The sequence below is a fragment of the Rhineura floridana genome, chromosome 7 (genome assembly GCF_030035675.1).
Source record: "Rhineura floridana isolate rRhiFlo1 chromosome 7, rRhiFlo1.hap2, whole genome shotgun sequence".
Lineage (NCBI taxonomy): Eukaryota > Metazoa > Chordata > Lepidosauria > Squamata > Rhineuridae > Rhineura > Rhineura floridana.
In genome coordinates, this window is record NC_084486.1 from 154755441 (window position 1) to 154782233 (window position 26793).

The following is a 26793-nucleotide window of genomic DNA, read 5'->3' on the forward strand; positions in this document are numbered from 1 at the left end:
GCCAAGAAGCTGCAATGCTGTTCCGGGGAATCCCCATGCCTGGCCTTGCTGAAGCCCAGGCTCAGGGCCTGACTGATATCAGCTTGAGTTCTGGTCTCACAGCAGAGCTGCCCACGAGATTGGCTTGCAGCACGCCGTGCCATAGGTAGAGACAGAGAGCTTCATCAGTTGCTTAAAAAGCCTTAAAGCCTTAAAAAATGCAGTAATAGGAGCCATCTCCAAGCATCTGGAGGGCTGTTGCACAGATGAGAGGGCAACCTAATTTTCTGTTGCTCCAGAGGGTAGGAAGGCCTGAACTGATAGGTTCAAATGACAAGAAAAGGGATTTTGACTAAATGCCAGGAAGAACTTCCTGATGGTTGCAGCTGCTCAGCCGTGGAACAGGCTGCCCTGGAAGGTGGCAACGAAGTCCTTTTCATGAGAGGCTGAACAGCCACCGATCAGGGACACTGGAGTAAAGGATTTCCCACACTGGCAGGGGGTTGGGCTAGATGACCACCAAGGTCCCAACTCTATGAACTAAGCGTCAGCAGAGGGTGAAGGAGTTCTGCCCAAGCCTCGCTGCTATTCTTGTACTTCAGAGGTAGACAACCTCTTTTTCCTGTTCTGGCAATGGCTCCATTGCCTCAAGAGTTCTCTCGCATTAAATTAAATGGGGGCCATAGATTGCCCACCTCTTTGTCAACAGACTAGCAGCAGGCAGAGGGAGAAGCAGCAGGAAGGGGCAGGAGTGGGGGCAGGAAGGGGTTGGAAAGTGCATCCTAACTGTCAGAACAGGCCTAGGCAACATCACAATTTGTCATGTTTAACAGAGAGACAGTGACTGGAAATGTAAGAAATTTTATTTCCAAAGTGGAAAAGAGCCTCCTGCTGTGGGCTTCAGTGGAATTGGGCTTGGATCACCAGCCAAAATGACTGCAAAACAGTTCCTCTCCCACCACCACCCCACGTTTGTCAGGAAAGCATGTCAGAGCATGAGTGCTTCTCCTTGAGGCAGCAGCCAAAGGCAGTCCCAAGGCTGTTATCTGCCCTGCACTGGCATGACCTGTGAAAAAGTCGCCTCAAAGGGGTTGGGGCATCCAGCCCTTGGCACCGCTGTCTGGTGCATGTGGCATGGCATCGGGAGAGGACCAGGGGTGCGCCCATTGTCCACCCCCACAGTTAAGCCTCCAGGTGCTTCGTTACGCGACGGATTTTCTCCTTCTTGTTCCTGTTGCCGTGCTTCTTCCAGGGCTTTCCTGAGCGATCCTCAGAGTTGGATGCTGGAAGACTCCATGGGCTGACACCTGCTCTGTTCCCCGTCACAGACTGGCTGCCTCTGGTCAGGGCACGGACACTCTCCTGGAAGACAAGATAAGGATGTGTAATGGAGGGGAGAGGGCTGCCGAGTCCAGAGCGGCTGGGAAAGAGGAAGCCAAAGGGCAAAGCCAGCAACTGAGGCCTCCAAAAGGTCCAGAATCTAAAGAGGCAAATGAGGGAAGGCAGGACGACCTGGACCTGTTGGAAAATGGGTCTTTGGGGGCAAACTATGTGCCACTCCCTTCCCCCCATACACAGCAGCTCACATGCAAGGAGAAGAAAGGAAAAAGTTGACTCCGTTCCTTGCCCAAAGGTACAACTGAGGTGCTCTTGTGGATCCGAAAGTGGCTGGGAAACAGGAAGCAGAAAGCAGGAATAAAGGGACAGTTCTCCCAGTGGAGTCCCCCAAGGATCGGCATTGGGATCTCCTGTGCTTCTTGACTTGTTCATAAATGATCTAGAATTGGGGATGAGCAGTGAGGTGGCCAGCTTTGCTGATGATACTAAGTTGTTCAGGGTCGTTAAAAAGGGATTGTGAAGAGCTCCAAAAGGACCTCTCCAGACTGAGTGAAAGGGCAGAAAAATGGCAAATGCAATTCAATGTGAGTAAGTGGAAAGTGATGCACGTTGGGGTAAAACAATCTTAATTCCAAACATGCACTCATGGAGTCTGAGCTGGCAGGGACTGACCAGAAACAAGACCTTGGGGTTGTATAGCCCAATGAAGGCGATGACCCAGGGTGCGGCAGCTGTGAAAAGGGCAAATTCCATGCTAGAGATCATTAGGGAAAGTACTGAAAATAAAACCGGCAATATCATTATTATTTATTTATTTAGTATATTTGTATGCCGCTTTTCATCACCAGGTGACCTCAAAGCGCCTTCTATTGTATAAATCTATGGTGTGGCCGCATTTGGAATCCTGTGTACAGTTCTGGTCACCTCTGCTCAAAAGGATATTGTAGAGCTGGAAAAGGTTCAGAAGAGGGCAACCAGAATGATCAAGGGGATGGAGCGACTCCCCTATGAGGAAGGGTTGCAGCATTTTAGAGAAACAAGAGGTGATACGACAGAACCCATGGGCTCCTTCTGGGAGGAAGGGTGGGATATAAAATTTAATACATAAATAAATAAGTGTATAAAATTATGCATGGCATGAAGAAAGTGGATAGAGGGAAGCTTTCCTCCCTTTTTTATAATGCTAGAACTCAGGGACATCTAACGAAGCAGAATGTTGGAAGATCATCTCTGCTATCTTTTCAGTGCCTTTTGAAGACTTTACTCTTTCAACAAGCCTTTTGAGACCTATCCCAGTCTGCATCTGTGTTAGAATTGCTTAATATGTTTTTTAATAATGTTTTTAACCCTTTTTTAAAGTTGATTTTAAAAAAAATGTTTTTAACGTTGTTTTGTTTTAATGTATTTTAAGGTCTTTTTATGATGTTTTAAAGTGTTTTTAGCGTTTCTGTTTGCTGCCCTGGGCTCCTGCTGGGAGGAAGGGCGGGATATAAATAAAATAATAAATAAATAAAATTAAGGACAGACAAAAGGAAGTACTTCTTCAAGCAGTGGATAGTTAAGACTATGGAATTCTCTCCCACAAGAGGCAGTGATGGCCACCAACTTAGATGGCTTTAAAGAGGATTGGACAAATTCAGTGAAACATCTTGGCACAAGTTCAGCAAAACCTTTGCACGAGGAAACAGAGGTATCTGGGGGAGGGGCTATTTTTCAGTCGGTCTGCTGTGAGCAGGGCAGAGTCTACGCATGCATCTTCCTGGGCACTTGCCCCTTACCTGATGGAAGAAGGCTGAGTCCACCACGTTTTCAATCTGCTTTGCCCTCGGTGTCCTGCCAGGCTGCCTTTCTGCATTGCGCTCGGCAGCCTTGCTTGGAGCACTTCTTTCATGGCAGAGCTGGAAGTCTGTGGGGTCAATTCCAGGAGGTGGGTGGCAGTAAAGCAGCTTGCCCTGTGAGAGACCGAGGGGGGGGGGAGAGACAACAGTCAAACAGGGGTCTACCTGACCACTACCTTAGCCTCCAAACAAAAGATATCCGAATCCACTCGCATTATCTCTGACCTGCAAATCGTATAGAAATGTGGAAAAATGAAGGTTCATGAAATGTCAACAGGAGTGTGTTGATGAGGCCCAGTAGAGCCCACAGTTGTACATAGAATCATAGAATAGCAGAGTTGGAAGGGGGCTATAAGGCCATCCAGTCCAACCCCCTGCTCAATGCAGGAATCCAAATCAAAGCATTCCTGACAGATGGCTGCCCAGCTGCCTCTTGAAGGCCTCCAGTGTCAGAGAGCCCACTACCTCTCCACGTCATTGGTTCCACTGTCGTATGGCTCTAACAGTTAGGAAGTTTTTCCTGATGTGCAAATTATACATACATATAACTTGGCATTTTAACTGCCCACAAATTTAAATAGTAAGGGGTAAAAACTGGTTTTAAAATATTACAGCAAGGAATGTTGAAGAGAAACAAGAAACAGCAGTTTTCTAAAGTTTTTTTTGAGATTTTTTATCATTTTCCCCTAAAAGTTTTTTTTTCGGGGGGAGAGGGGAAGAGAAACGCAAATCAATACAGAGATGTGGGGGATAAACTTCTCATTTCCCCTCTCAATTCTCCCCCCCCCGATATGTTTATTTACTGGATTCCCAGCTGGCCCCCCTCCCAGCACTTGGTTTACAACGCACACATGCTGCTCCCCCTTTGGCACAGGCTCTGGAGCCCACAGCACTTACACTGACGTAGTCCTTCAGTATGTAACGGGCTGAGCGGGGTTGATCCGGCTGCCCATGATCCGTCATGAAGCCTCTCATGTCTTTGGGGGGGGGCAAAGAGGAGGGGAGGCAAGGGAGGGAGGAAAGAGGCAAAGGAGGTTACAATGCAAGCTGCTGCTGACAGCAACCAGAGGAGCTCAGGCAGGCAAAGCCCTTTCCCTGGCCAGGAAAGCAGCCCTTCCTGGCCTGACGGACCAGCAGCCACCCAGCGGGGCAAGAAGCTGCGAGGTCCCCGCACCCGCTACGCAGGGCCCATCACTCACATCCATAGGCCGTCAGCAGCTCCTCTGCCGTTGGCGGCCGATCAGGCGACTCGTCCTCTCGAGGCCGGATGATGTTGATTCCATAGGTTGCCTCCAAGACGGGCCGTGGAATGCGCTGGCAGACGTGAGCCAGTGAAGGAACAAGTTCTGGGGAGGGGGTGCCTAGAGCAGCTGTGCAGCTCCCAAAGCCAGACCAGCTCGCCCTCCTCCACACAGCCCCTCCGCAGCTGCCCGCCTGTGAGCTGGCACTTCCTTCGTGCCTTCCAAGTGTACCAAGGGCGCCTCACCCGCTCAGCCTTCACCTCCCAACACAGGAGCAGCCCAGACTGGTAGCCTGGAGAGCAACTTGCATGATTTGATCTTCTGAAAAGCCCCCACATGCCAGACTGCCCGTGCTGCACACAAACTGCATTTGGAGGGGCATAAGAAAAACTACCAACAAATCAGAGGCAAGACATCTGTGGGGTGGAGCAGATGCACACACCCCTCCCCGCCAATTTCTTGCCTCGCTCAGTCTGAACAGCTGCGAGCACGCATCCCAGCAAGGCCACATGAAGGTAACAGACTGGAACTCAGGCAGGCTGAACGTGCCTCGACAGCTTTCTCCCTGTGATCTTTCTTTAAGTGCCTCCTCAGTCGGAAGTATGGAGGGAGGGGGGCTTTTTTGCTGTGGCCCCCGACTGTAGGTATGCCCACCTGGCACCCATACCGGAGGTGCTCTTTTGACACCACTTTTACTCTCCTGGGCCTTAATGTGTTTTTAATGCCAGTCTCTGCTGACATATTGTGGTTAAGTGGCTTTAGACCTTTAGGCAGTCTGACAGGTTTTTATTCTTTTTTGTTGGCTTTGGCTCTTACTGCTGATTTTATATTATTATTGTGGTGCTTTTAATCTTATTTTATATTTAATAAACTGTACATCACCTTGAAAATGTATTTGATGAGGTGATTAAAAATATACATCAATACATCAGAATGATAAATGCGACACTGCAGGTTGGCTGGTGGTGGGAGGGGGGCAGAAGAAGAGAATGCTGAGCCAAGGGAACAACGGATGGCCTGGGACGCCACCTTGAGGGGCTCTGATGGGGCAGAAGGCAGACTGTAAGGGCAGGCAAGCCCTCCCCGGGGGAAGGGGTTCCTCCAGACGCACGGCCCTCCGTGCTGGCTGTGGGAGACTTGGGAGTTGTGCGCCAAGGTTAGGGAAAGCCTGTGTGACAACAGAGCAAACTCCTGGCTCAGGCAGGACTGTAGGCAAGATTCTCACCACCGGCACCCTGGCTGGCCTTCAGCTGCTCAACGGACGGAGACGGCAGGCAGCTGGGGGAGACGCACGCGACAGACAAGGATATGAGAGAGACGGGGGGCACGTGGTCCCTCATCTGGTCTATGGGCAAGATCCCACTGCAAATCATTTCTGCCTTCGTCGAGACAAAGGAGGGCATCACCAGGCCAGGGCAGTCACAGAGGCACAGGGCAGGCTCCACGTACAGCGTCTGCAAGATGGAAACAAACAGGGCTCATCTCCGACTCCCCTTGGCAGGCCCCCCTGGAGCCCACGCTGCCTCTGGGGGTGGGGTGGGGAGGCTGAGCAAAAGAGGCTGCCCACAGAGGCCCAGCTCCACGTAGGGCGACATGGCAGGGCAGGCTTCAGGGCCTTGCCTTCGGCTCAAATTCTCCACACTGCTGCTAACCATGTCAGTCCCAGCTCTCTCTTTCCTTCCCCCTCCCTTGGGCCTTTTAGCTTTTTGAAGCCAAAAGGGAAAACTGAAGGGCACCTCCTCTGGAGAGCCCTGGCAGTCAATAAAAAGAAGGGCCGGGCAGCCAGCGGAGACTGCAGGGGGAGGCGAAAGGCAGAGCACAGAAAGAAGACGGGCAAGCGAGAGGCGCCGTGACACAGACAGGCAGGGCAGCTCCTTCGACGTTGCAAAGACAAGGGCCCAGCAGGGCTCCAGGCGCCTAAGATGGCATAACAGCAAAGGAAACCAGAGGGGGAAAGGGCCGGCAGCATTCAATGCCCAGCGCCTCAGCAATCTGCAAAGGCACTGAGGCCTTGAAAGTCTCCTGGGGAGGAGGATCAGGTGTACAATGCAGCAACTTGGAAGAGTCATCCTGGAGGCCCTCAGTGCGTGGCCCTTGCACACTGGTGGGCCAGTTCCAGAGGTCCTCTTGGCTGTGGCCACTTAAACTCTCCTGCCTTGGGAAGCTCCGCTCGGGCAAGGAGCAGCACAGGCAGGTTAAGAGCCCTCCTCTCCTCAAGGGCCACAGCTCTTGCAAATGTGTGGAACCTGCCGAGGTGCAGCTTCCAGCAGCCAGACGCCCGTCCTTCTGGTGAACGTGCCACACAAGAGCCCGGCTCCACCCAGCCGCTGCCAGCCAGGAGGGGCCCCAGCAGCCAGTATGGAAACCTTCCAGCAGCTTCTGGCAGTACCTGGAAGTGTTTTGTGTGCCCCGGCGTGGCTGACACAGAGACCTTCTTTTTGCCCAGGATGGTGTTGATAGTGGAGCTCTTTCCAACGTTGGGGTAACCCACCTAGGATGGAAGAAGAGGAAGAAAGGGAGAAGCTGGCACCGAGGCAGGCTGGCACAGCAGCTCTTCAGCCTGCTGCACCAGAGGAGGAGAACCAGGCTGGAGCGTGATTGGCTGCCGGCCTTGTGGCTGCCGTCCTGCTGGGGAACCACCAAATGGTCTCCAACAGCACAGTCAACTTTGGCCTGGAGACTTGAAGGTTAACAGAATTTCAGCAAAAGGCCACCTTCTTAAAAAGAAAAGGAAAAAAAGCTGAAATCTGTAAGAAGTTAAAGTGAGGGGGGAGGGAGAGGAACATCTGCTAAGAGCCCCCCCCCGTCAGGCTCTCAGGCAACCGTTATGGCTGGCTGCCACAGCACATTTCCAAATGCCAGGCTGCGAGCCCCTCAAGGAATTACAACCTTCACTGCACAATTTCCAGAGACTGCCCAGGACACACCCTTCCCTCCCTCAAGAGAGAAGCCGTTCTCCCTACATTTGAGCTGTTGCTGGTCACAGCAGATCAGAAGTGAGGAGAGGAACACTCTACTTATCAGGGCTGTGGAGTCGGAGTCGTGGAGTTGGAAGCAATTTTGGGTGGAGTCGGAGTCGACAGAAATGTACCGACTCCAGCTTCAAAACAAAATTTGTATTTTAATATTAATATTTTATTACTATTAATAAATTAATATACATTTGCCATTTATGAAGTAGTCGGAGTTGGATAGTAGAAAAACAGAGGAGTCGGAGTGGAAGGTCTGACGTGCCGACTCCACAGCCCCGCTACCGACGCTGAGATGTGCCCTTCTCTACACAGCAGCTGGGCCCTGGCACTCAAAGCCAGCATGCTGGCTGCACGGTCCAAACCTCAACCAGCGGGCAACTCCTGAGAATTCAGTCTTTGGCTATCTCAACCCCATGATGACGCAGGCAAGTGAGCCCCCCGTCCGCTTGGCACCCCTCATCTCTGTGCAGCTCCCTGGCTGGTCCTGCCCCAATGACTACCATGCTCCTAAACCTTCTGCCCTGAAGAGCTGCTTAAGTTTCCCCTGAGAAAGAACTATAGCCATACAAATGTAATACATGCAAAATATGTAAAAAGCACCCTAAATGCAAAAAAACAAGCATTTCACGGGGGTGTGTGTGTGTGTCTTAATTTCTCCTAGTTGCTTTGCATTTGTGCCTTTTCAAAATGTTGAAATTGCTCTTAAAACTTTTTTATATCTTGCAATGCTATAATGGAGAGATTTTCACTTCAAGTGTGCAAGCAGTCAAAAGGTGTAAGCCTATACAGCTACCTTTGCCAACCTGGTGCCCTCAAAATGGCATGGACTACAATTCTCACCAGCCCCATCCAGCATGGCATGAGCTGCTGGGAGTTATAGTACAAAACATCTGGAGGCCAGAGGTTGATGAAGGCTGCTACGCAGCAATCCCGAGGCTCAAACTACACAAGGATGTTTAAGGGTTTATCTCTTAGGGAAATACAGACAAGTGGGTGCTGCAAAGCTGGTTGCAGTTGAGGGTACTGCCGGGGGGGGGGGAGGGAGAGAGAGAGAGAGAGAGAGAGATGGCCTATTAACCCTTTCCCTTCAAGCTATTTTTGCAAGCAAGATCCCTCACCACATGACCTCCCCCCAATTCCCCTCCTGTCATGTGGTTGAGATAACCATCACCCTCTTCACAGCCCGCGCTTCTAGGACTACTACATGTGGCTGCAAAACAGGCAAATGCTATGTTAGGCTGCATCAACAGAAGAATAGTTTCCAAATCATGTGAACTACTAGTTCTCCACTACTCAGCACTGGTTAAGCCTCATCTTGAATACTGCATCCAGTTCTGGTCTCTGCACTTCAAGAAGGATGCAGAGAAACTGGAATGGGTTCAGAGGAGGGCAACAAAGATGATCACGGGACTGGAAACAAAGCCCTGTGAGGAGAGACTGAAAGAACTGGGCATGTTTAGCCTGGAGAAGAGAAGACTGAGGGGAGATATGATAGCACTCTTCAAGTACTTGAAAGGTTGTCACACAGAGGAGGGCCGGGATCTCTTCTCGATCGTCCCAGAGTGCAGGACATGGAATACTGGGCTCAAGTCGCAGGAAGCCAGATTTCGACTAGACATCAGGAGAAACTTCCTAACTGTTAAGAGCCATACGACAATGGAACCAATGACCTAGAGAGGTAGTGGGCTCTCCGACACTGGAGACCTTCAAGAGGCAGCTGGACAGCCATCTGTCGGGAATGCTTTGATTTGGATTCCTGCATTCCTGACTCGATGGCCTTATAGGCCCCTTCCAACTCTACTATTCTGTGATTCTATTTCATCTCCCCCTAGAGATGTACAATTTCCAGAAATGTTGAAACTATTGGGGGAAAACGTTTTTCCCCAGTTTTTTTTTTCATGGAAATTTGGGGGGAAATGGAAAAATGCAATACTTTTTTAAAGCACCATTTACAGATTAAAGTCACTTTGTACTTGAGGAACATAAAATGTATTATGTGTAATTTGGTTTGCCTGTACAATTATCATGGTCTTTATATTAATAGTACAGTTTATTCAGATAATTATGAATTGAATATATTTTAGTTTTTTTAAAAAAACTGTTACAAATTAAGTTACCTATAAGGAGCCTAGCAATATCTTTTTCGTTTTTATTGTTTATGAGGAACAGGCAACGAACAATAAAAACAGAAGAAACCATCAACATTATATTTATTTACTTATTTACTAAATTTATATCCTGCCCTCCTCCTCCCAATGGATCAAGGAATCGTAGAGTTGGAAGGGGCCTATAAGGCCATCGAGTCCAACCTCCTCCCCTGCCCACAGTAGGAATTCAACTTAAAGCATCCCCAACAGGTGCCTGTCCAGGTGCCTCTTGAAGGCCTCCAGTGCTGGAGAGCCCACCATCAACTTAGGTCACTGGTTCTGTTCTCATACCACTCCTAATAGTTAGGAAGTTTTTCCTGATGTTCAGCTGAAACCTGTATGGTTAGCTCTGCTCTCTTAGATGTCAGCCACAGCTATGACTTCATTTATTCACACTAAATCATGGAGGCCAATAAGCTTCTAACAAAACAAACTGGCAGAACAGTGCCTGCATATTTTGCCATGTTATCTTATCTTGAGTTTTACAAGGGTGAGAAGGTTGCTTGTTTAAAAATTAGAACTGGGAATCCAGGGATGAAGGATCAACGGGGGGGGGCACTGCCTCCATTCTCTCCCCCCCAAGTAGATGCCTATGGCTCCAGACTAAGGACAAGTAAAGGATGTCTGATGCTTTGAGGCTCACCACCACGAAAAGGCAACCATGCGGGGTTCCCGTTAGTCCACAACTCACCAGCCCAATGGTGACCTCGCCTTCTCGGACCTTCTTGCCAGAATGAACACCTTTAAATATCTCTAGGAGCTCGTCTCTTTGTACCAAGTGGCTGCTGTTTCTGATGGGCTGGGCCTGGAGGGGTCCTGGCCTCTGGATCTCAGTGCTGTCAGTCCTGTTTTGCCCCAAAGACCCAGCTGTGGCTCTGCTCTCCTCATCTTCGGAGCAGGTCAGCCAAGCCTGTTCCTCCTCCTCACTGTCCTCCTCGCAGTCCTCATACACGTCGCTGTCTTCTTCTTGTTCATCTTCGCTGCCTTCCTGCTCTTTGCTCCCAGGAGACTGAGAAAGAGAGTCGGCTCCAGCTTCCACGTTGGTGACTGAGGTCTGTCCTTCCGTCTCACTGGAACACGCATCATCATCCAGGTGCAGCAGCTGCCCCGCTTCTGCCCCCTGAGCAAAGGAAGCACAACTCGCATCACAGGGCATCCCCTCTGGCTGCAGGCAGGGCAGGGCAGGGCAGGGCAGGGCAGGGCAGGGCAGGGCAGGGCAGGGCAGGGCAGGGCACCCCACCAGCACGCACGCACCCCTGATGCTAGCTTTCCACCAACCACAGCAGACCCAGTTTCCCTTAAAGAAATCTAGAAGTGTGCCTGCTGCAACAAAAATCCAGTTGCCTTAATTAAAAATGTAGAATTTATAGGCATTGAACATTGGCACACGTTAGCCTTTGTTTCAGTTTGTTCTTTCAGTCTGACCATCTTCCTCCGGAAGCAAAGAGCCAAAGGAAAGTCCAGGGGACATGAAACCCGAGTGGGAAGGCACCACAATATGGAAGTACAGAACACCTCTCCAAACCTGGTGCCTTCCAAATATTTTCGACTACAACTCCCACCAGCCCCAGCCAACATGGAGGGCACCAGTTTGGGGAGTCTGGAACAGGTCTATTGCGCATAAATGGAACAGGTTTATACAGCATGGAGGTTAAGGTGGAAGTTACTAAGTTTCTGGAGCGCATAAGTACATTTTTAAGAGCCTTAACTCATCTGTTAAACTGCAAGTGGGGTAAGTCAACAGAGCTGAGGAGGGTCTGGTTCGGAACAAGTCTCCCCCCGGGGAAAAAGACAAAACGTGATGATCCCATGACTAGGGTAGGCCTAGAATAAGGCAGCGTGAGGCACGACGGAGAAGTAAACTTCCTCCATACCCTAAATCATTGGGCCCTAGAAGAGTTGGTCATGGAACCGAGCAGAGGGGTGGCAACCCTGGACTTAATCTTAAGTACCTTGTGCAAGATGTAAATGTTGAACCGATGGACAGCAGTGACCATAGTGCTATTAAACGTACATGCAAATGGCCAAGAAAATCCAACACGGTCACATTTGACTTCAGAAGAGGAAACTTCCCCAAAGTGAAGGAGTGGTAAAAAGGAAGTTGAAAGGCAATGTCTGGAGGGTCAAATCACTCCAAAATGCTTGGGAGGTATTTAAAAACACAATATTAGAAGCTCAGCTGGAGTGTATACCGCAGATCAAGAAAAGTGCCGCCAGGGCCAAGAGGATCAAAATGCTCAGGGAGACCTGGAGATGAGATATGATATTGGGGAAGCATCCAAACTAGGAAATGTGGTAGTAATGGGTGACTTCAACTACCCAGACATAGACTGGCCGCATATGTGTTCCAGTCATGACAAAGAAGCAAAATTTCTAGATATTCTAAATGACTATTCCCTAGACCAGTTGGTCATGGAACCGACCAGAGGGACGGCAACCCTGGACTTAATCCTCAGTGGGGACAGGGACCTGGTGCGAGATGTAAGTGTTGTTGAACCGATTGGGAGCAGTGACCACAGTGCTATTAAATTAAACATACATGTAACTGGCCAATTGCCAAGAAAATCCAACACGGTCACATTTGACTTCAAAAGAGGAAACTTCACAAAAATGAGGGGATTGGTAAAAAGAAAGCTGAAAAACAAAGTCCAGAGGGTCACATCACTCGAAAATGCTTGGAAGTTGTTTAAAAACACTATATTAGAAGCTCAACTGGAGTGCATACCGCAGATCAGTAAAGGTACCGCCAGGGCCAAGAAGATGCCAGCATGGTTAACGAGCAAAGTCAAGGAAGCTCTTAGAGGCAAAAAGTCTTCCTTCAGAAAATGGAAGTCTTGTCCGAATGAAGAAAATAAAAAAGAACACAAACTCTGGCAAAAGAAATGCAAGAAGACAATAAGGGATGCTAAAAAAGAATTTGAGGAGCACATTGCTAAGAACATAAAAACCAACAACAAAAAATTCTATAAATACATTCAAAGCAGGAGACCATCTAGGGAGACAATTGGACCCTTGGATGATAAGGGAGTCAAAGGTGTACTAAAGAACGATAAGGAGATTGCAGAGAAGCTAAATAAATTCTTTGCATCTGTCTTCACAGTGGAAGATATAGGGCAGATCCCTGAACCTGAACTAACATTTGTAGGAAGGGATTCTGAGGAACTAAGACAAATAGTGGTAACGAGAGAGGAAGTTCTAAGCTTAATGGACAATATAAAAACTGACAAATCACCGGGCCCGGATGGCATCCACCCGAGAGTTCTCAAAGAACTCAAAGGTGAAATTGCTGATCTGCTAACTAAAATATGTAACTTGTCCCTTGGGTCCTCCTCCGTGCCTGAGGACTGGAAAGTGGCAAATGTAACGCCAATCTTCAAAAAGGGATCCAGAGGGGATCCCGGAAATTACAGGCCAGTTAGCTTAACTTCTGTCCCTGGAAAACTGGTAGAAAGTATTATTAAAGCTAGATTAACTAAGCACATAGAAGAAGAAGCCTTGCTGAAGCAGAGCCAGCATGGCTTCTGCAAGGGAAAGTCCTGTCTCAGTAACCTATTAGAATTCTTTGAGAGTGTCAACAAGCATATAGATAGAGGTGATCCAGTGGACATAGTGTACTTAGACTTTCAAAAAGCGTTTGACAAGGTACCTCACCAAAGACTTCTGAGGAAGCTTAGCAGTCATGGAATAAGAGGAGAGGTCCTCTTGTGGATAAGAAATTGGTTAAGAAGCAGAAAGCAGAGAGTAGGAATAAACGGACAGTTCTCCCAATGGAGGGCTGTAGAAAGTGGAGTCCCTCAAGGATCAGTATTGGGACCTGTACTTTTCAACTTGTTCATTAATGACCTACAATTAGGAGTGAGCAGTGAAGTGGCTAAGTTTGCTGACGACACTAAATTGTTCAGGGTTGTTAAAACAAAAAGGGATTGCGAAGAACTCCAAAAAGACCTCTCCAAACTGAGTGAATGGGCGGAAAAATGGCAAATGCAATTCAATATAAACAAGTGTAAAATTATTATATTATAGAGTTGGAAAAGGTTCAGAAGAGGGCAACCAGAATGATCAAGGGGATGGAGCGACTCCCTTACGAGGAAAGGTTGCAGCATTTGGGGGTTTTTAGTTTAGAGAAAAGGCGGGTCAGAGGAGACATGATAGAAGTGTATAAAATTATGCATGGCATTGAGAAAGTGGATAGAGAAAAGTTCTTCTCCCTCTCTCATAATACTAGAACTCATCGACATCAGGCAATTACAAAATACTTTATGCAGGATATGAGAAATCAAGAAGAAATGGGGTTGCTTTAATAGTGAGAAGTGATGTAGCAAGAGCAATTAGGAGCTACAAGGCAAGGTCTGAGCGAGTGATATCAATGAGATTAAATGGGAAACCTATTAACATAACCATCATCCAAGTCTACGCTCCAACGTTAAATGCAGAAGAAGAATTGGAGAGATTTTATGCAGAAGTACAGGAGGAAATTGATCACACCCCAAAACAAGACACGATGATAATCATGGGGGACTGGAATGCAAAAAGTAGGGAACAGAGAAGAACTAGGAATTGTGGGGAAATGGGGCTTAGGTGACAGAAATGAAGCAGGAGAAAGACTTATTGAATTCTATGAAGCCAATGATTTGTTTCTTGCAAACACATTTTTTGAGCAACCAAAAAGACGACTGTGCATGTGGACATCACCGGATGGTCAATATAGGAATCAAATTGATTATATAATTGGCAAAAGAAGATGGAGAAGTTCCATACTTTCTGCAAAAACAAGACTGTGTACAGTTCTGGTCGCCTCATCTCAAAAAGGATATTACAGAGTTGGAAAAGGTTCAGAAGAGGGCAACCAGAATGATCAAGGGGATGGAGCGACTCCCTTACAAGGAAAGGTTGCAGCATTTGGGGCTTTTTAGTTTAGAGAAAAGGCGGGTCAGAGGAGACATGATAGAAGTGTATAAAATTATGCATGGCATTGAGAAAGTGGATAGAGAAAAGTTCTTCTCCCTCTCTCATAATACTAGAACTCGTGGACATTCAAAGAAGCTGAATGTTGGAAGATTCAGGACAGACAAAAGGAAGTACTTCTTTACTCAGCGCATAGTTAAACTATGGAATTTGCTCCCACAAGATGCAGTAATGGCCACCAGCTTGGACGGCTTTAAAAGAAGATTAGACCAATTCATGGAGGACAGGGCTATCAATGGCTACTAGCCGTGATGGCTGTGCTGTGCCACCCTAGTCAGAGGCAGCATGCTTCTGAAAACCAGTTGCCGGAAGCCTCAGGAGGGGAGAGTGTTCTTGCACTTGGGTCCTGCTTGCGGGCTTCCCCCAGGCACCTGGTTGGCCACTGTGAGAACAGGATGCTGGCTAGATGGGCCACTGGCCTGATCCAGCAGGCTCTTCTTAGGTTCTTAGGATGCCAGAGTGGTTAACGAGCAGAGTCAAAGAAGCTTTTAGAGGCAAGAAGGCTTCCTTCAAACAATGGAAGTCGCGGAATAAAAAGCAACACAAACTCTGGCAAAAGATATGTAAGCAGACAATAAGGGATGCTAAAAAGGAATTAGAGGAGCGCATTGCTAAAAACGTAACAACCAACAACAAAAAATTATTTAAATGCATACAGAGCAGGAGACCTTCTAGGGAGGTGGTTGGACCCCTGGATGACAAAGGAATCAAAGGTGTGCTAAAGCAGGATAAGGAGATTGCAGATAAGCTAAATGGATTCTTTGCATCTGTCTTCACAGTGGAGGATATAGGGCGGATCCCTTAACCTGAACTAACTTTTGCAGGAAGGGAGTCTGGGGAACTGAGGCAAACAGTGGTGACGAGAGATGAAGTCCCAGGCTGAATAGACAAATAAAAATGGACAAATTGCTGGGTCTGGATGGCATCTCCCTGACAGTGCACAAAGAACTCAAATGTGAAATTGCTGCTCTTCCAACAAAAACATGTTTCTTGTTCCTCAGATCTGCCTCTGAACCTGAAGACTGGAAAGTGGCCAATGAAACTCCAATGTTTATAAAGGGATCCAGAAGGGATCCTGGAAATTACATGCTGGTTAGCATAACATCTGTCCCGGGAAAACTGGTAAAAAGTATTGTTAAAGATAAAATAACCAAGCATATAGAAGAGTGAGCCTTGCTGAAGCAGAACAAGCATGGCTTCTTCCTGTCTCACTAATCTATTACAGTTCTTTGAGAGTGTCAAAAAACATATAGAGAGGTGATCCGGTTGACATAGTGTACTTGGACATGCAAAGCTTTTGAAAAAGTACCTCACCAAAGACTCCTCAGTAAGCACAGCAGTCATGGAATAAGAGAGGTCCTCTTGTGGTGAAGAACAAGTTAAGCAGCAAGAAGCAGAGAGTGGAAATAAATGGACAGTTCTCCCAATGCAGCACTGTAGGAAGTGGAGTTCTGAAGGATCGGTATTGGCACCTACGCTTTTTAACTTGTTCATAAATGATCTAGAGTTAGGGGGTGAGTAGTTGCGTGGCCAAGTTTGATGATACTACCAAATTATTCAGGGTCATTAAAACAAAGAGATGGCAAAGAGTTTCAAAAGGACCTAAATTTATGCATATTGGAATAAAAAATCTGAATTTCACATATACACTCATGGGGTCTTAACTGGGGGTGACTGACCAGGAACAATACCATGGGGTTGTAGTGGAAAACTTGATGAAGATGTCGACCCAGTGTGTGGCAGGTGTGAAAAAGGCAAATTCCATGCTAGCGATAATTAGGAAAGGTATTGAAAATAAAACAGCCGATATCATCATGCCGTTGTATAAATCTATGGTGCGGCCGCATTTGGAATACTGTGTACAGTTCTGGTTGCCTCACCTCAAAAGGGATATTGTAGAGCTGGAAAAGGTTCAAGAAAGGACAGCCAAGATGATCAAGGGGATGGAGCGACTCCCCTGGGAGGAAGAGTTGCAGCATTCAGGGCTTTTTAGTGTAGAGAAAAGGTGAGTAAGAGGTGACATGACAGAAGTTCATAGAATTATGCATGGTATGGAGAAAGTAAACAGGGCTGTGGAGTTGGAGTTGTGGAGTCGGAAGCAATTTTGGGTGGAGTTGGAGTCGGTAGAAATGTACCGACTCCGGCTTCAAAATAAATTTTGATTGACAAATTTTTTAAAATATAAATTCATTATGTCAAAGAAGCTTCCCATGAAGTCAGGTGTAGTTGAGCATTTCACCCTAACTCAAGATGGAAAACGTTTTGTGTGTCAGTGTATGACACAGGACCCAGATGAAAAATGCTGTGATGCCAAGATCAGCGCATATTCAGGCAGCAATAAAAATGCTCCTATGAGAGCTTCCAATTTAAAAAGACATTTACAGCCCTTTCCAGGGCTGTGGAGTTGGAAGCAATTTTAGGTGGAGTTGGAGTCGGACAGTAGAAAAATAGGGGAGTCGGAGTTGAAGGTTTGGTGTATCGACTCCATAGCCCTGAAGTAAATAGAGAAAAGTTTTTCTCCCTGTCTCCTAACACTAGAACTCATGGGCATCCTATGAAGCTGAATGCTGGAAGATACAGGACAGAGACAGAAGAAAGTCCTTCTTCACACATCATGTAGTTAAACCATGGAATTCGCTCCCACAAGAGGCAGAGGCTAAACAGTTACAGACACACTTGGAGGAAGCAGATTATTTAGATCCTTTCCAATCGGGCTTCAGGACTGGACATGGAACTGAAACAGCCTTGGTCACTCTGGTGGATGATATGAGGAGGGCGTTGGATAGGGGAGAACATACTTTCCTCGTCCTCCTGGATCTCTCAGCGGCTTTCGATACCGTTGACCACGGTATCCTGTTAAATCGCTTGGAGGGACTGGGAATGGGAGGCACTGTTTTACGGTGGTTCCGTTCCTATCTCTCCAACAGATATCAACGAGTAGCATTGGGGGATGAGGTTTCAGACCCTTGGCCCCTTAATTGTGGTGTGCCACAGGGCTCTATCCTCGCCCCCATGCTATTCAACATTTATATGAAACCGCTGGGAGCTATCATCAGGAGTTTTGGGCTGCAGTGTCACCAGTATGCGGATGACACGCAACTCTATCTCTCGTTTAAATCCTCACCAGAGTTGGCTGTGGAAACCTTGTCCAATTGCCTGGAGTCCGTAAGTGGATGGATGGGAGAGAACAGGCTGAGGCTGAACCCCGACAAGACCGAGGTGTTACTGGTGGGGGATAAGGGAAGGTTGGGAAACTTTGACCTGGTGCTTAATGAGGTGAGACTGCCCCTAAAGGACCAGGTCCACAGCCTGGGGGTCATTTTGGACTCTCAACTGTCCATGGAGCCCCAGGTAGCTGCAGTAAGTCGGGCAGCCTGGTACCAACTTCATCTGGTACAGAGGCTGCGACCCTACCTTCCTATACATCTGCTTCCACAAGTGATACATGCCCTGGTCTCCTCTCGATTAGACTACTGTAATGCGCTCTACGTGGGGTTACCCTTGAAGACGGTCCGGAAATTGCAGCTGGTACAGAATGCGGCGGCACGCTTAATAAAGCAAAGCCGTCGCTGGGATCATGTCACCCCAGTGTTGATGGAGCTACACTGGTTGCCAGTTGTATACCGGGCCCAATTCAAGGTGTTGGTATTAACCTTTAAATCCCTAAACGGTTTCGGCCCAGTTTATCTGAAGGAACGCCTCCAGTATCACCAAATATGCCGCCAAACAAGATCGGCCTCACAAGACCTTCTCTCGATCCCACCGGTGAAAACAGCTAGGCTGGTGCGGACCAGAGAGAGGGCCTTCTCGGTCGTGGCCCCCACCCTCTGGAACTTGCTTCCTTTTGACCTTCGACATGCCTCCTCCCTGATGGCTTTTTGTCCAGCCTTAAAGACCTTGTTATTCAGGCAGGCCTATGGGATTTCTGGGGTGGGTTAGGCTATTACTAACAGGTGGTTTACTGTTGTATGAATATGTTTTAAATTGTGCTTTATATTGTGTAAGTCGCCCAGAGTGTCTGTTAAGTCAGACAGATGGGCGACTAACAAATAAAATTGTATTATTATTATTATTAGAGTGGATGGCTATAAAAGAGGATTAGACATTCATGGAGAATCAGGCTATCAGTGACTACTGGCTATGACGGCTGTGCTCTACTTTCACAGTCAGAGGCAGTGTACTGAATACCAGTTGTTGGAAACTGCAGGAGGGGAGAGTGCTGCTCTTGCACTCAGGCTTCCCATGGGCATCTGGCTGGCCACTGTGAGGACAGGACGGTGTGGGCTGGATGGGCCCCTGGCCGCATCCAGCAGGTTCTTATGATGTTCTTACAACTGTACAATGATTTCCATGAAAAGTTTCTGTGTGCCAAGTGGTGGGAAGGTGGTATATGAAAAGAAACATTTTGAAGTCGAAAAGCACAGATAACATTCCCCTAAGAAAGCTGCCGCCGCCACCACCGCCCCCTCCCGATAGGGCCATTCCCACGGCTACCTTACAGCCAGCTGCCAGCCGCCTCCCCTCCACCAGGGCAGACCAAAACACCACTCTGACACCTTCGTCCTCGAAGAAGCGCACCCAGGCAGAGCGCTGCTCTTCACTCAGCAGGTCGGCCTTGTTGAGCAGAATGAGATTCTCCTTCTCACGGCTGATCTCTTTTGCGTAACGCTCCTACAAGACAGAAGCGAGACAGCAGTCATCCTCCAAACTCACACAAAAAACCCATCAGCAAAACAGAAGGGGGGAGTCCCTGGGAATCCTCTTGCCTGTGGGCCTAATTGTGCCCGCCAGGCCTCCCCATATGGCCAAGCCACACCCACCTCCCCTGCAGCCGATGCCAACTGGGCCAAACGGGGTGGAGAAGCAATGCCACACAGCTGATCGGTGGCACCTCCAAAGTGCCATGCCCAAAACACTATGTAGAAATGGGTCAGCTGGTGAAGTCATTGTGACATCAGGTGCTTGGCAGGGGAGTGGACCTGTCCACTTGTCAAACTTGGCCATGGAGGGTGCTCTACTCTATTAAGGGTCTTTGGAAGATGCTCCTTTCCTGATGTAGGAGGAGCTGGACTAGATGGCCTTCTCAGGCCCAGAATGCTCACACATCCCACTTCAGATGTAGGTCTCCTCACAGCAGAGCCCAGTCCTAGAGACAGCGAAGAAATGATTCTTCTTCTTCTTCACACAAGGAAGTACCTGTTTTAAGATCTTAGCTTGGCCTTTCCCTCTTGAAAAGTCTGCCACCTCCCAGGATCACTAAGAGACCCCCCCCCGCATCACCAGGACCAAAGGTCCCCACCCCCAATGGCTGACAGCCCTCCATGTGCCTGGCTTAACCTGAGAAGCAGCACACAATCCAGAAAACTGCAACCTCCATTCAGGCAGGGGTCAAGTTTTTGGGGTTTCAGAGGCACATCTGAAAACAGGCAGACCGCATCTCTGAAACGCTCCTAGATTCAGGGAATGGAGTTCCTCTCTTATCTTTGAGTAGTTGCACCTCCCAAGTGATGACTTCTTGCCAACTGCCATCATCTGTCCAGACCACCCAACTCTTTTGTCTGCCTGCTGCCCTTTGCAAGACACTTTTGGGAAAGCTCAAATCCAACAAGCGCTCATATCGAAGTTCAAAAAAAAGCAAGTGATGCACATGCTGCATAACCCTAATGGTGCAATCCTTTGCATAATTCATTCAGAGTGCAGAATTTCCTCCCTGCCTCAGTGCAGACACCCTGTTCTGCGACTGCGCAGCTTCCTAGGGAAAATCTGAGCAGCCCTCTCCCGGCTCTTGTCACGTTCATGATGTAGTTCCAAGTGTCCAGAACATGCATGTATGTAACAAGGCAGAGAGGGATGAGTTTGGGGCAAATTTGGGTTTGCTTGGCACAGAACAGGCCCTCTACATTAGCTGGGAAGCTGCTGCCCAACCAAGCCAAGCCGGCCCACTTCACCTACCAAATCTTGGCATCTGAACAGAAGGGGGTTTCTGGCATCCACTATCTGAACCACAACATCGCTGAAAAAGAAAAGGGAACATGCTGCTGCTGCTGCCCTGGCCAAGTTCTCTCCCAGCCCGACTTCCCCTCTCCCCCACCAAAGAGCAGCCCTGGGGGTGGGGCATTCAACCAAATGGCACATTGCATGGAGCCATGTCAACTTGGGGGCGGCCCCAGGGATTCATGCCCCCTTCACACCCCAGCCCCTGGGCAATGGCTTTTGCTGCCAGCAGCAGGTGCCTTTGCTGGGGCCTCTGAGACCGGACTCGGGATTTATCACCCCCCCCCGGCATTGGCTCGCAACAAGGAGAGCTGCAGCAGCTCCGTGAGCCTTCCAAGCAACAGAGAAATACAGGGCAAGGAGCAGCGATGGAAAGCTTCACCTTCGTTCAAGTACTCGCCACAGCTGACGCCAAAAATCCAAATTCCGTTCAAATGGAGTCAAAAGGAGTTTCTCTTCTTCCTCCAGTCTGGAATGTACGGGGGGGGGGGGAATGGGAGTGTTTAGAGGCTACAATTATTCCATAGATCAGAGACTTCTTATCTGCCCTGCAATTGTCTAACAATGTTTCAGAAAGCCAGAGTTGCATTCAACGTAGTGCAAGTCACACATTCCAGTTTCTCTCCTCCCCCCCAAAAAAAACTATTCCAGGGGGGTCCCTCCAACCCTCCATAGAAGATTTGGGGACGGTGTGGAGCATGCACAGGAGGAGAAGGGGGAGAAATTCCCCCTGTGCTAGCTGAAGTTGTTCCACCAGCATATGGATTTAGTTGATTAGTGCCTCCAGTGCGGTGGAGCAACTGGGCTAGGACCCGGGAGACCAGGATTCAAATCTCGACTCAGCCATGAGGTCACTGGGTGACCTTTGGGCCTCTCACTGTCTCTCAGCCTAATCTACCTCACAGGGTTGTTGTGCGGATAAAACAGAGAGGGGGAGAACCATGTACCCCACCTTGAGCTCCTCCAATGAATAGGTGGATATAAATGCAATAATAAATAGGTAAACAGTTACAACATTCATCAGCAGTGTTTCAACTCCTGCTGATGGTATGTGGGGCATGACCAAGAGCAGCATTAACTGCAGTTCAGAACCATGTCATCACTGCACTGAGGTAAGGGCGCAGCATGCCGTTCGCAGCAGCAAACCACAGCCAGAGCCCTACTCCTGCAAGACCTTCCTCAGAGGCCCTGCTCAGAGTACCCCATCCCCTCCAGAGAAAAGATGGGAGCAACTAGGCAGGAAGGGCTTTCCACTCCGTGCAACCCTTCCCTTCTTGCTGCCCCATCAGTTCCCCCAGCACCCACTTAGATGGCTTGAGATGCCACTTGAAGATGCTGCTGCTTCAGACATTTAGTGGGATTCAGTGCCCTTTGATTTGATTTGCTGTTTTTAATTGGCTTGACGTGTGTTTTTCCGTTGATTTAATTGATTTGTGATTGCTGTTGGGAGTTTGTTTTGGCAGTTTGACAGGCAGGGAATAACAACAAAAAACAACAAGAGGGGGAAGTGCCCAGTGCCCACCTCTCTGATCATCACTGATGGACGTTTCACTCGAGAATATCCAATACTGTATACTACTTCGCTTGTGGACGAATGAACAAACAAACTCATGGCCTTCCACATGTGCTTTCCAGAAGTGCACAGTGTCGTCATCACCATCTCCACCACCATTACTATTTGCACTTAACATTCTACTAAATATTGTGGCCACTCGTGGCATTTTGGCATGTGTTGAGGAGGAAAGGGAGGGAAACGCACTTGAACTCTGCTTGCTCTGGCTGATAGCCGCATCGTATAGGAATCACAGAGTTTGCATTCTCAGCTTTTCGCTCCTCCCTGCGTCCTCCCATGTTGATGCATCTTCTCTATCAAAGAGTGTGGTGTAGTGGTTAAGGTGCGGGACTACAATCTGGGAGAGCAGGGTTGGAATCCCCACATAGCCATGAAGCTCACTGGGTGACCTTGGGCCAGTCACTGCCTCTCAGCCTCATGAAAACCCTATTCAGAGGGTTGCCATAAGTCGGAACCGACTTGAAGGCAGTACATTTAAATTTTTTACCTCTGAAGACCAGTTGTAAGGGAACATGCACAGGATAGAGTAGCTGCACGCATGTCCTTCTTGTGGACTTCCCATTGCAGCATCTGGCTGACCACGAGCACTGGCCAGGATGAGGCACTTACCGAGCCAGCTGCCTCCTCCACTCCAGAAAGCGGTCTCTTTCTGCTTGGTTCAGCATTTCAGGGCTGGTTTGCTTGTCCCAGTGCGGCCTGCAATAACCAGTTACAGGGGAAACTGTCAGCAAAGGCAAGCTAGGGGATTTTTATTTAATTAATTATTTTAGATTCCATGCTTTGTTTGCCTCCCGGCAGATATTGGATAGATGAATTCCCCATTACTATTAATTCTTGCTTCCCTGAAACATCAGTAAATTGTTTCAGGGAAGCATCATCCACACGCTTAGTTTGGCTGTCTTAAGTAGAGTCTGTCCACGGTATTTTTTTATTTCTTTGTTCATTGATTTTCATGCAGATGCTCTCAACAGGGCTCTCACGTTCACTCCCGTGGGTGACTGTACAGGTGTACAGGGTTTCCATGGACGCAGGTATCCCCCTGCCCCCCTTTTCAATGCATCTATACTTTTCGAAGAAGGCATAGCCTGCAATTGCCACATTCCAATCATAGGAGGCATCTCACCAAGCCCCAATTTACTTTATTTTACTAGGTGTTTATGCTGATCTTGTTTATTTTCCATACTCTGCTCATTAGGGTAGAAACATCAAAAGCCATGAATATTATGCTCCAATATGTCTCCTTTACGTTTATTTTCATGACTTATTTACCAAATTATATATCCTGCTTGACTGCAATAAACCTCTAAGCAGCTTACAGAAAATAAAAATAAAACATTAAAATTATCAATAAAATACTGTTAAAAATAGATATTCAAAAAAATTCAAAAGCTACTTAAAATCAATTTAAAATTAACAGTAGGCTAAAAAGACATGCTTTAATCTCAACTTCTAGGTAGACATGACTAAACAAAAATATTTTAAGCAGGCACTGAAAAGAGTACAGTGAAGGCGCTTACTTGATGTCAATAGGCAAGGAGTTCCGAAGTGTAAGTGGTGCCACGCAAAAAAATTGATGTAATACAAGTGCAGAAGAAGTATTATGTGGCACTTGTAACAGTGTCAATTCCACAGATCGAAGTAGTTGAGTGGGCACATGCATCTTTGAATGTAAATACCATTTTACAACCAGAAATCGATATTGCAATCAGAAGTTGCGTGCTCTCTAGTTCTTGGACTTTCACACTCTGTTTTACATGACTGTTCTAACGCAGATGCAGTAGTGAACCACCAACATCCTAAAGCCAGGTTGACCCTAAAGCCGCAGTAAATCAAGTGCAATACACAAGGAGATGAAAGTGAAACATCACCTGGACCTTGGATTGCAGCAGACTCACCTTCTTGGGATGCACAAGAAGTGCTTGTTCTGCTCATGCAGTTCTTGAATCTTCTTGGACTCTTCGGTTGTCAGCAAACCAGTCCGAGACTCAGCAGGAACAATCTTAATATTCAGTTTCTCTGCAGAGCAAAAGAAATTGTCAAAAGGAACAAAAGAGTCGGGATATGAAATACAAGAATATCTTTGCAAGGAACTCACCTGCCACAAATTCGGTCCCTGCCAGCTCAGCTGTAGCCAAGAACTCCTCCAGCGAGTTCTGCTCAGTGACTGACTGAAGGTTGAGACGTCCCCAGTTGTATCCATCGTTTAATTCACTTGTGTGGAGCTGTGAAGAATGAATCCAGGACTGTGCTCAGCAAAACCAACACACCTGCTCAATGGCACTACAGCTGAGTGATAAGAGCATCTGCTTTGCATGCAGACAGCCCCAGGTTCAATCCTGGGTGCCTCCAGGTAGGGCTGGGACAGACTCCTGCCTGAAACACTGGATAGCTGCTGTCAGTCATGTTTTACAATGCTGAGCTAAATCAAGGTTCCTACGCTCCTATGCAACTCAAGGGCTAATGACAATTATATATTCTGGAGAAGGCAGACATCTCAATGCAAAAGCAGCAACACAAAGTCACTCCAGTTCTTTGTATGGCCCATGAAAACCACATCAGGATTGCAGTACCAGATAAAGAGGACAGAACAGACCACATTTCAACTAGTCACTATTCCACGGTATTGCAGAATTGTTACCACTTTTTTTGTCTGACTTGTTCTGCCTTTCACTGCTACACAAATGACAGAAAGTCAACATCACTGCTCTTTAGCCTGGGAAAAACTGCACCAGTTACACTTCTGTCCATCACGTAGCTACAAGAGTCCACCAGGAAAAAGATGGTTCCACACACTGGCATCATAGAGCTGTTGGTAGGATACATGAATGGCTTCGCTGGATCAGCTGCAGCGCCCACACAGACCAGCATCATGTTCCAGAAGCAGATGGCCAGATGTTTCCAGGAAGCTTACAAGCAGGACAAGACACCAATAGTTGGCCAGTCAAAGGGAAACTGCCACTGAACAAAGAGGTTCTGCTTTAGCTACAAGCCAAATATAGGATGCTGCCTTGCACCGAGTCAGCTCAATGGTCCATCTAGCTCAGTATTGCCTAAGATGACCAGCAGCAGCTCTCCAGGGTTTCAGACACGGTTCTCTCCCAACCCTATTTGGAGAGGCCAGGGATTGCAGCTGGGACCTTGGCGTGCCAACCAGCTGCTCTACCGTGCGGCCACAGGCCTTCCCCCAAGCTGCCCCTTCCAGGGCTGCGGGCCAAGCCACTCAGAACCAGAAAAGGGGCTTCCACAGTGCTCAGGCGGGCCTGAGATCCTCCTCAAACCATCTCCTCTACCCCTGGGCTGTGGGAGGGGCCTCCTCTCCGGCTCCTGCTACGATGAACTGGGGGCGAGGCGGAAGTCAGCCTAGGCCAGGCCAGCCGAGCCTCCCTCTTCAGCGGCAGTCTACCTCTGCAGCAGCCCAGCCCACGCGCAGACAGGCCCGGCCCCTCCTAGGATGAACTGGCGCACGAGCCTTGCCAAGGAGCCCAGCAGGAAGGCGCCCTGACCCAGAGTAGCGGGGAAGGCAGCGCCGGGAAGGAACCGCTTGTAGGCGGCTCGCTGGCTCACCCATCCCGCTCCAGCCTGGCGGCCCCCTCGACCCTGACTGCGTTCCCGGATGAGGGCCCGGCCCAGCACCGCCGCTTTCTTCTTGCCCATGCCGCCTCCCGAAGACCTATTCCGTCCCCGCAGGGACTGCGATTCGGAGGGACTCGTCCGGATCACGTGGAGGCGCTCGGCAAATAGAAGTGCGCAGTCCAGTACGTCGCTCTTAAGACTCCGGGCGGGAATCGCTTCTCGCGATATGCAGTTCCAAGCAGTGTCCTCCCTGGCCCGCCAGAGGGCGGCAAAACCACGGCGTCTCGCTCCGCGCAGAGCCCCCTTGGGAACACGGATTCCATTGCTGTCGTTATTTTTGTGACTAGCTTTATATAACTGAGTCCTCCCATCTTGCACGCGCGATCCCTCCACAGCTGGCTGTTAGTGTACGGGCAAAGCTGTGTGTTAATTACTATGTCCTCCTGGCTCATTACGCAGCTCTTCTAACGAGTAAATGCCTTTGAAATCTGTACTGCATTCATCATATTACATTATATTTAGGTCATTTCTGTCCCACATTCTGGTCATACAGGGTCCCCAAGGCGGCTACAGAGACGGAAGATGACTTGCCCAAGACTCTACAACAGAATCCAAAAATCAATTTCTTATAATTAAGGAATTTGCTGCCCTACAAAGTCGTGATAGGCCCTGACTGAGGTGGTTTTGAAAGGGATGAAACAAATAGAACCTCCTTGTAAGGAGGCAATATACCTCTGAATACCATTTACTGTAGCTAAGACACTGTGGATGAGAGGGGGGCTTGCTTTCAGGTGGGCTTCTTCAAAGCTCTGGGTGGCTACCAGTAGAGACAGGAAGCTACACCAGAGGGCCCTACCATGGCCTGGTCGTCCAGCAAAATATGATTAGAGAAGGAGATGGAACCATTACTTTCCCAGCCTTGAAACCTGAGATCTTTTTAACTGGAGACACCACCAGGAGCTGATGCTGAAGCCTCTATTGTCTGCAATGCTTCTGCGTTATTACTCAGCTGTGCTGGCTCAGGCTTATGGGAGTTGTAGTATCACTGAACACCATGGTATTCCCAATCTCTGTATGGATGTGAAAGTTGGACAGTGAAAAAAGTGGATAAGAGAAAAATCAACTCATTTGAAATGTGGTGCTGGAGGAGAGCTTTGCACATACCATGGACTG

At 48.3% G+C, this 26793-nt stretch overlaps 1 protein-coding gene across 2 annotated transcripts; it reads right to left on the reverse strand.

The window, feature by feature from the left end:
* Nucleotides 1-824: 824 nt before the first annotated feature.
* On the reverse strand, nucleotides 825-25797 carry LSG1 (large 60S subunit nuclear export GTPase 1). Of its 2 annotated transcripts, none has more exons than XM_061637650.1 (14): nucleotides 25612-25797; nucleotides 24143-24269; nucleotides 23943-24063; nucleotides 22657-22743; nucleotides 20857-20943; nucleotides 20433-20493; nucleotides 19059-19151; nucleotides 10207-10635; nucleotides 6786-6887; nucleotides 5707-5850; nucleotides 4355-4478; nucleotides 4053-4132; nucleotides 3096-3269; nucleotides 825-1341 (listed from the first exon to the last, which is right to left on the reverse strand). In XM_061637650.1, exons 1-14 carry the CDS (start codon nucleotides 25699-25701, stop codon nucleotides 1162-1164), a joined length of 1899 nt encoding a protein of 632 aa, XP_061493634.1. In that variant the 5' UTR covers nucleotides 25702-25797; the 3' UTR covers nucleotides 825-1161. The 2 variants fall into 2 exon arrangements, with proteins under 2 accessions (XP_061493634.1, XP_061493633.1); XM_061637649.1 differs by having other exon boundaries at nucleotides 18975-19151.
* Nucleotides 25798-26793: the final 996 nt, after the last annotated feature.

Bases quoted from the DNA above. Each gene is read 5' to 3' on its own strand.
- LSG1 (XM_061637649.1), bottom strand. From the start codon at position 25,701: ATGGGCAAGAAGAAAGCGGCGGTGCTGGGCCGGGCCCTCATCCGGGAA. The intron at 24,064-24,142 runs GTGAGTTCCTTG...TTTGCTCTGCAG, and splicing joins AGGGACCGAATTTGTGGCAG to AGAAACTGAATATTAAGATT. The intron at 19,152-20,432 runs GTAGGTGAAGTG...TCTGTCTTGTAG, and splicing joins TGTTCAGATGCCAAGATTTG to GAGCGTTACGCAAAAGAGAT.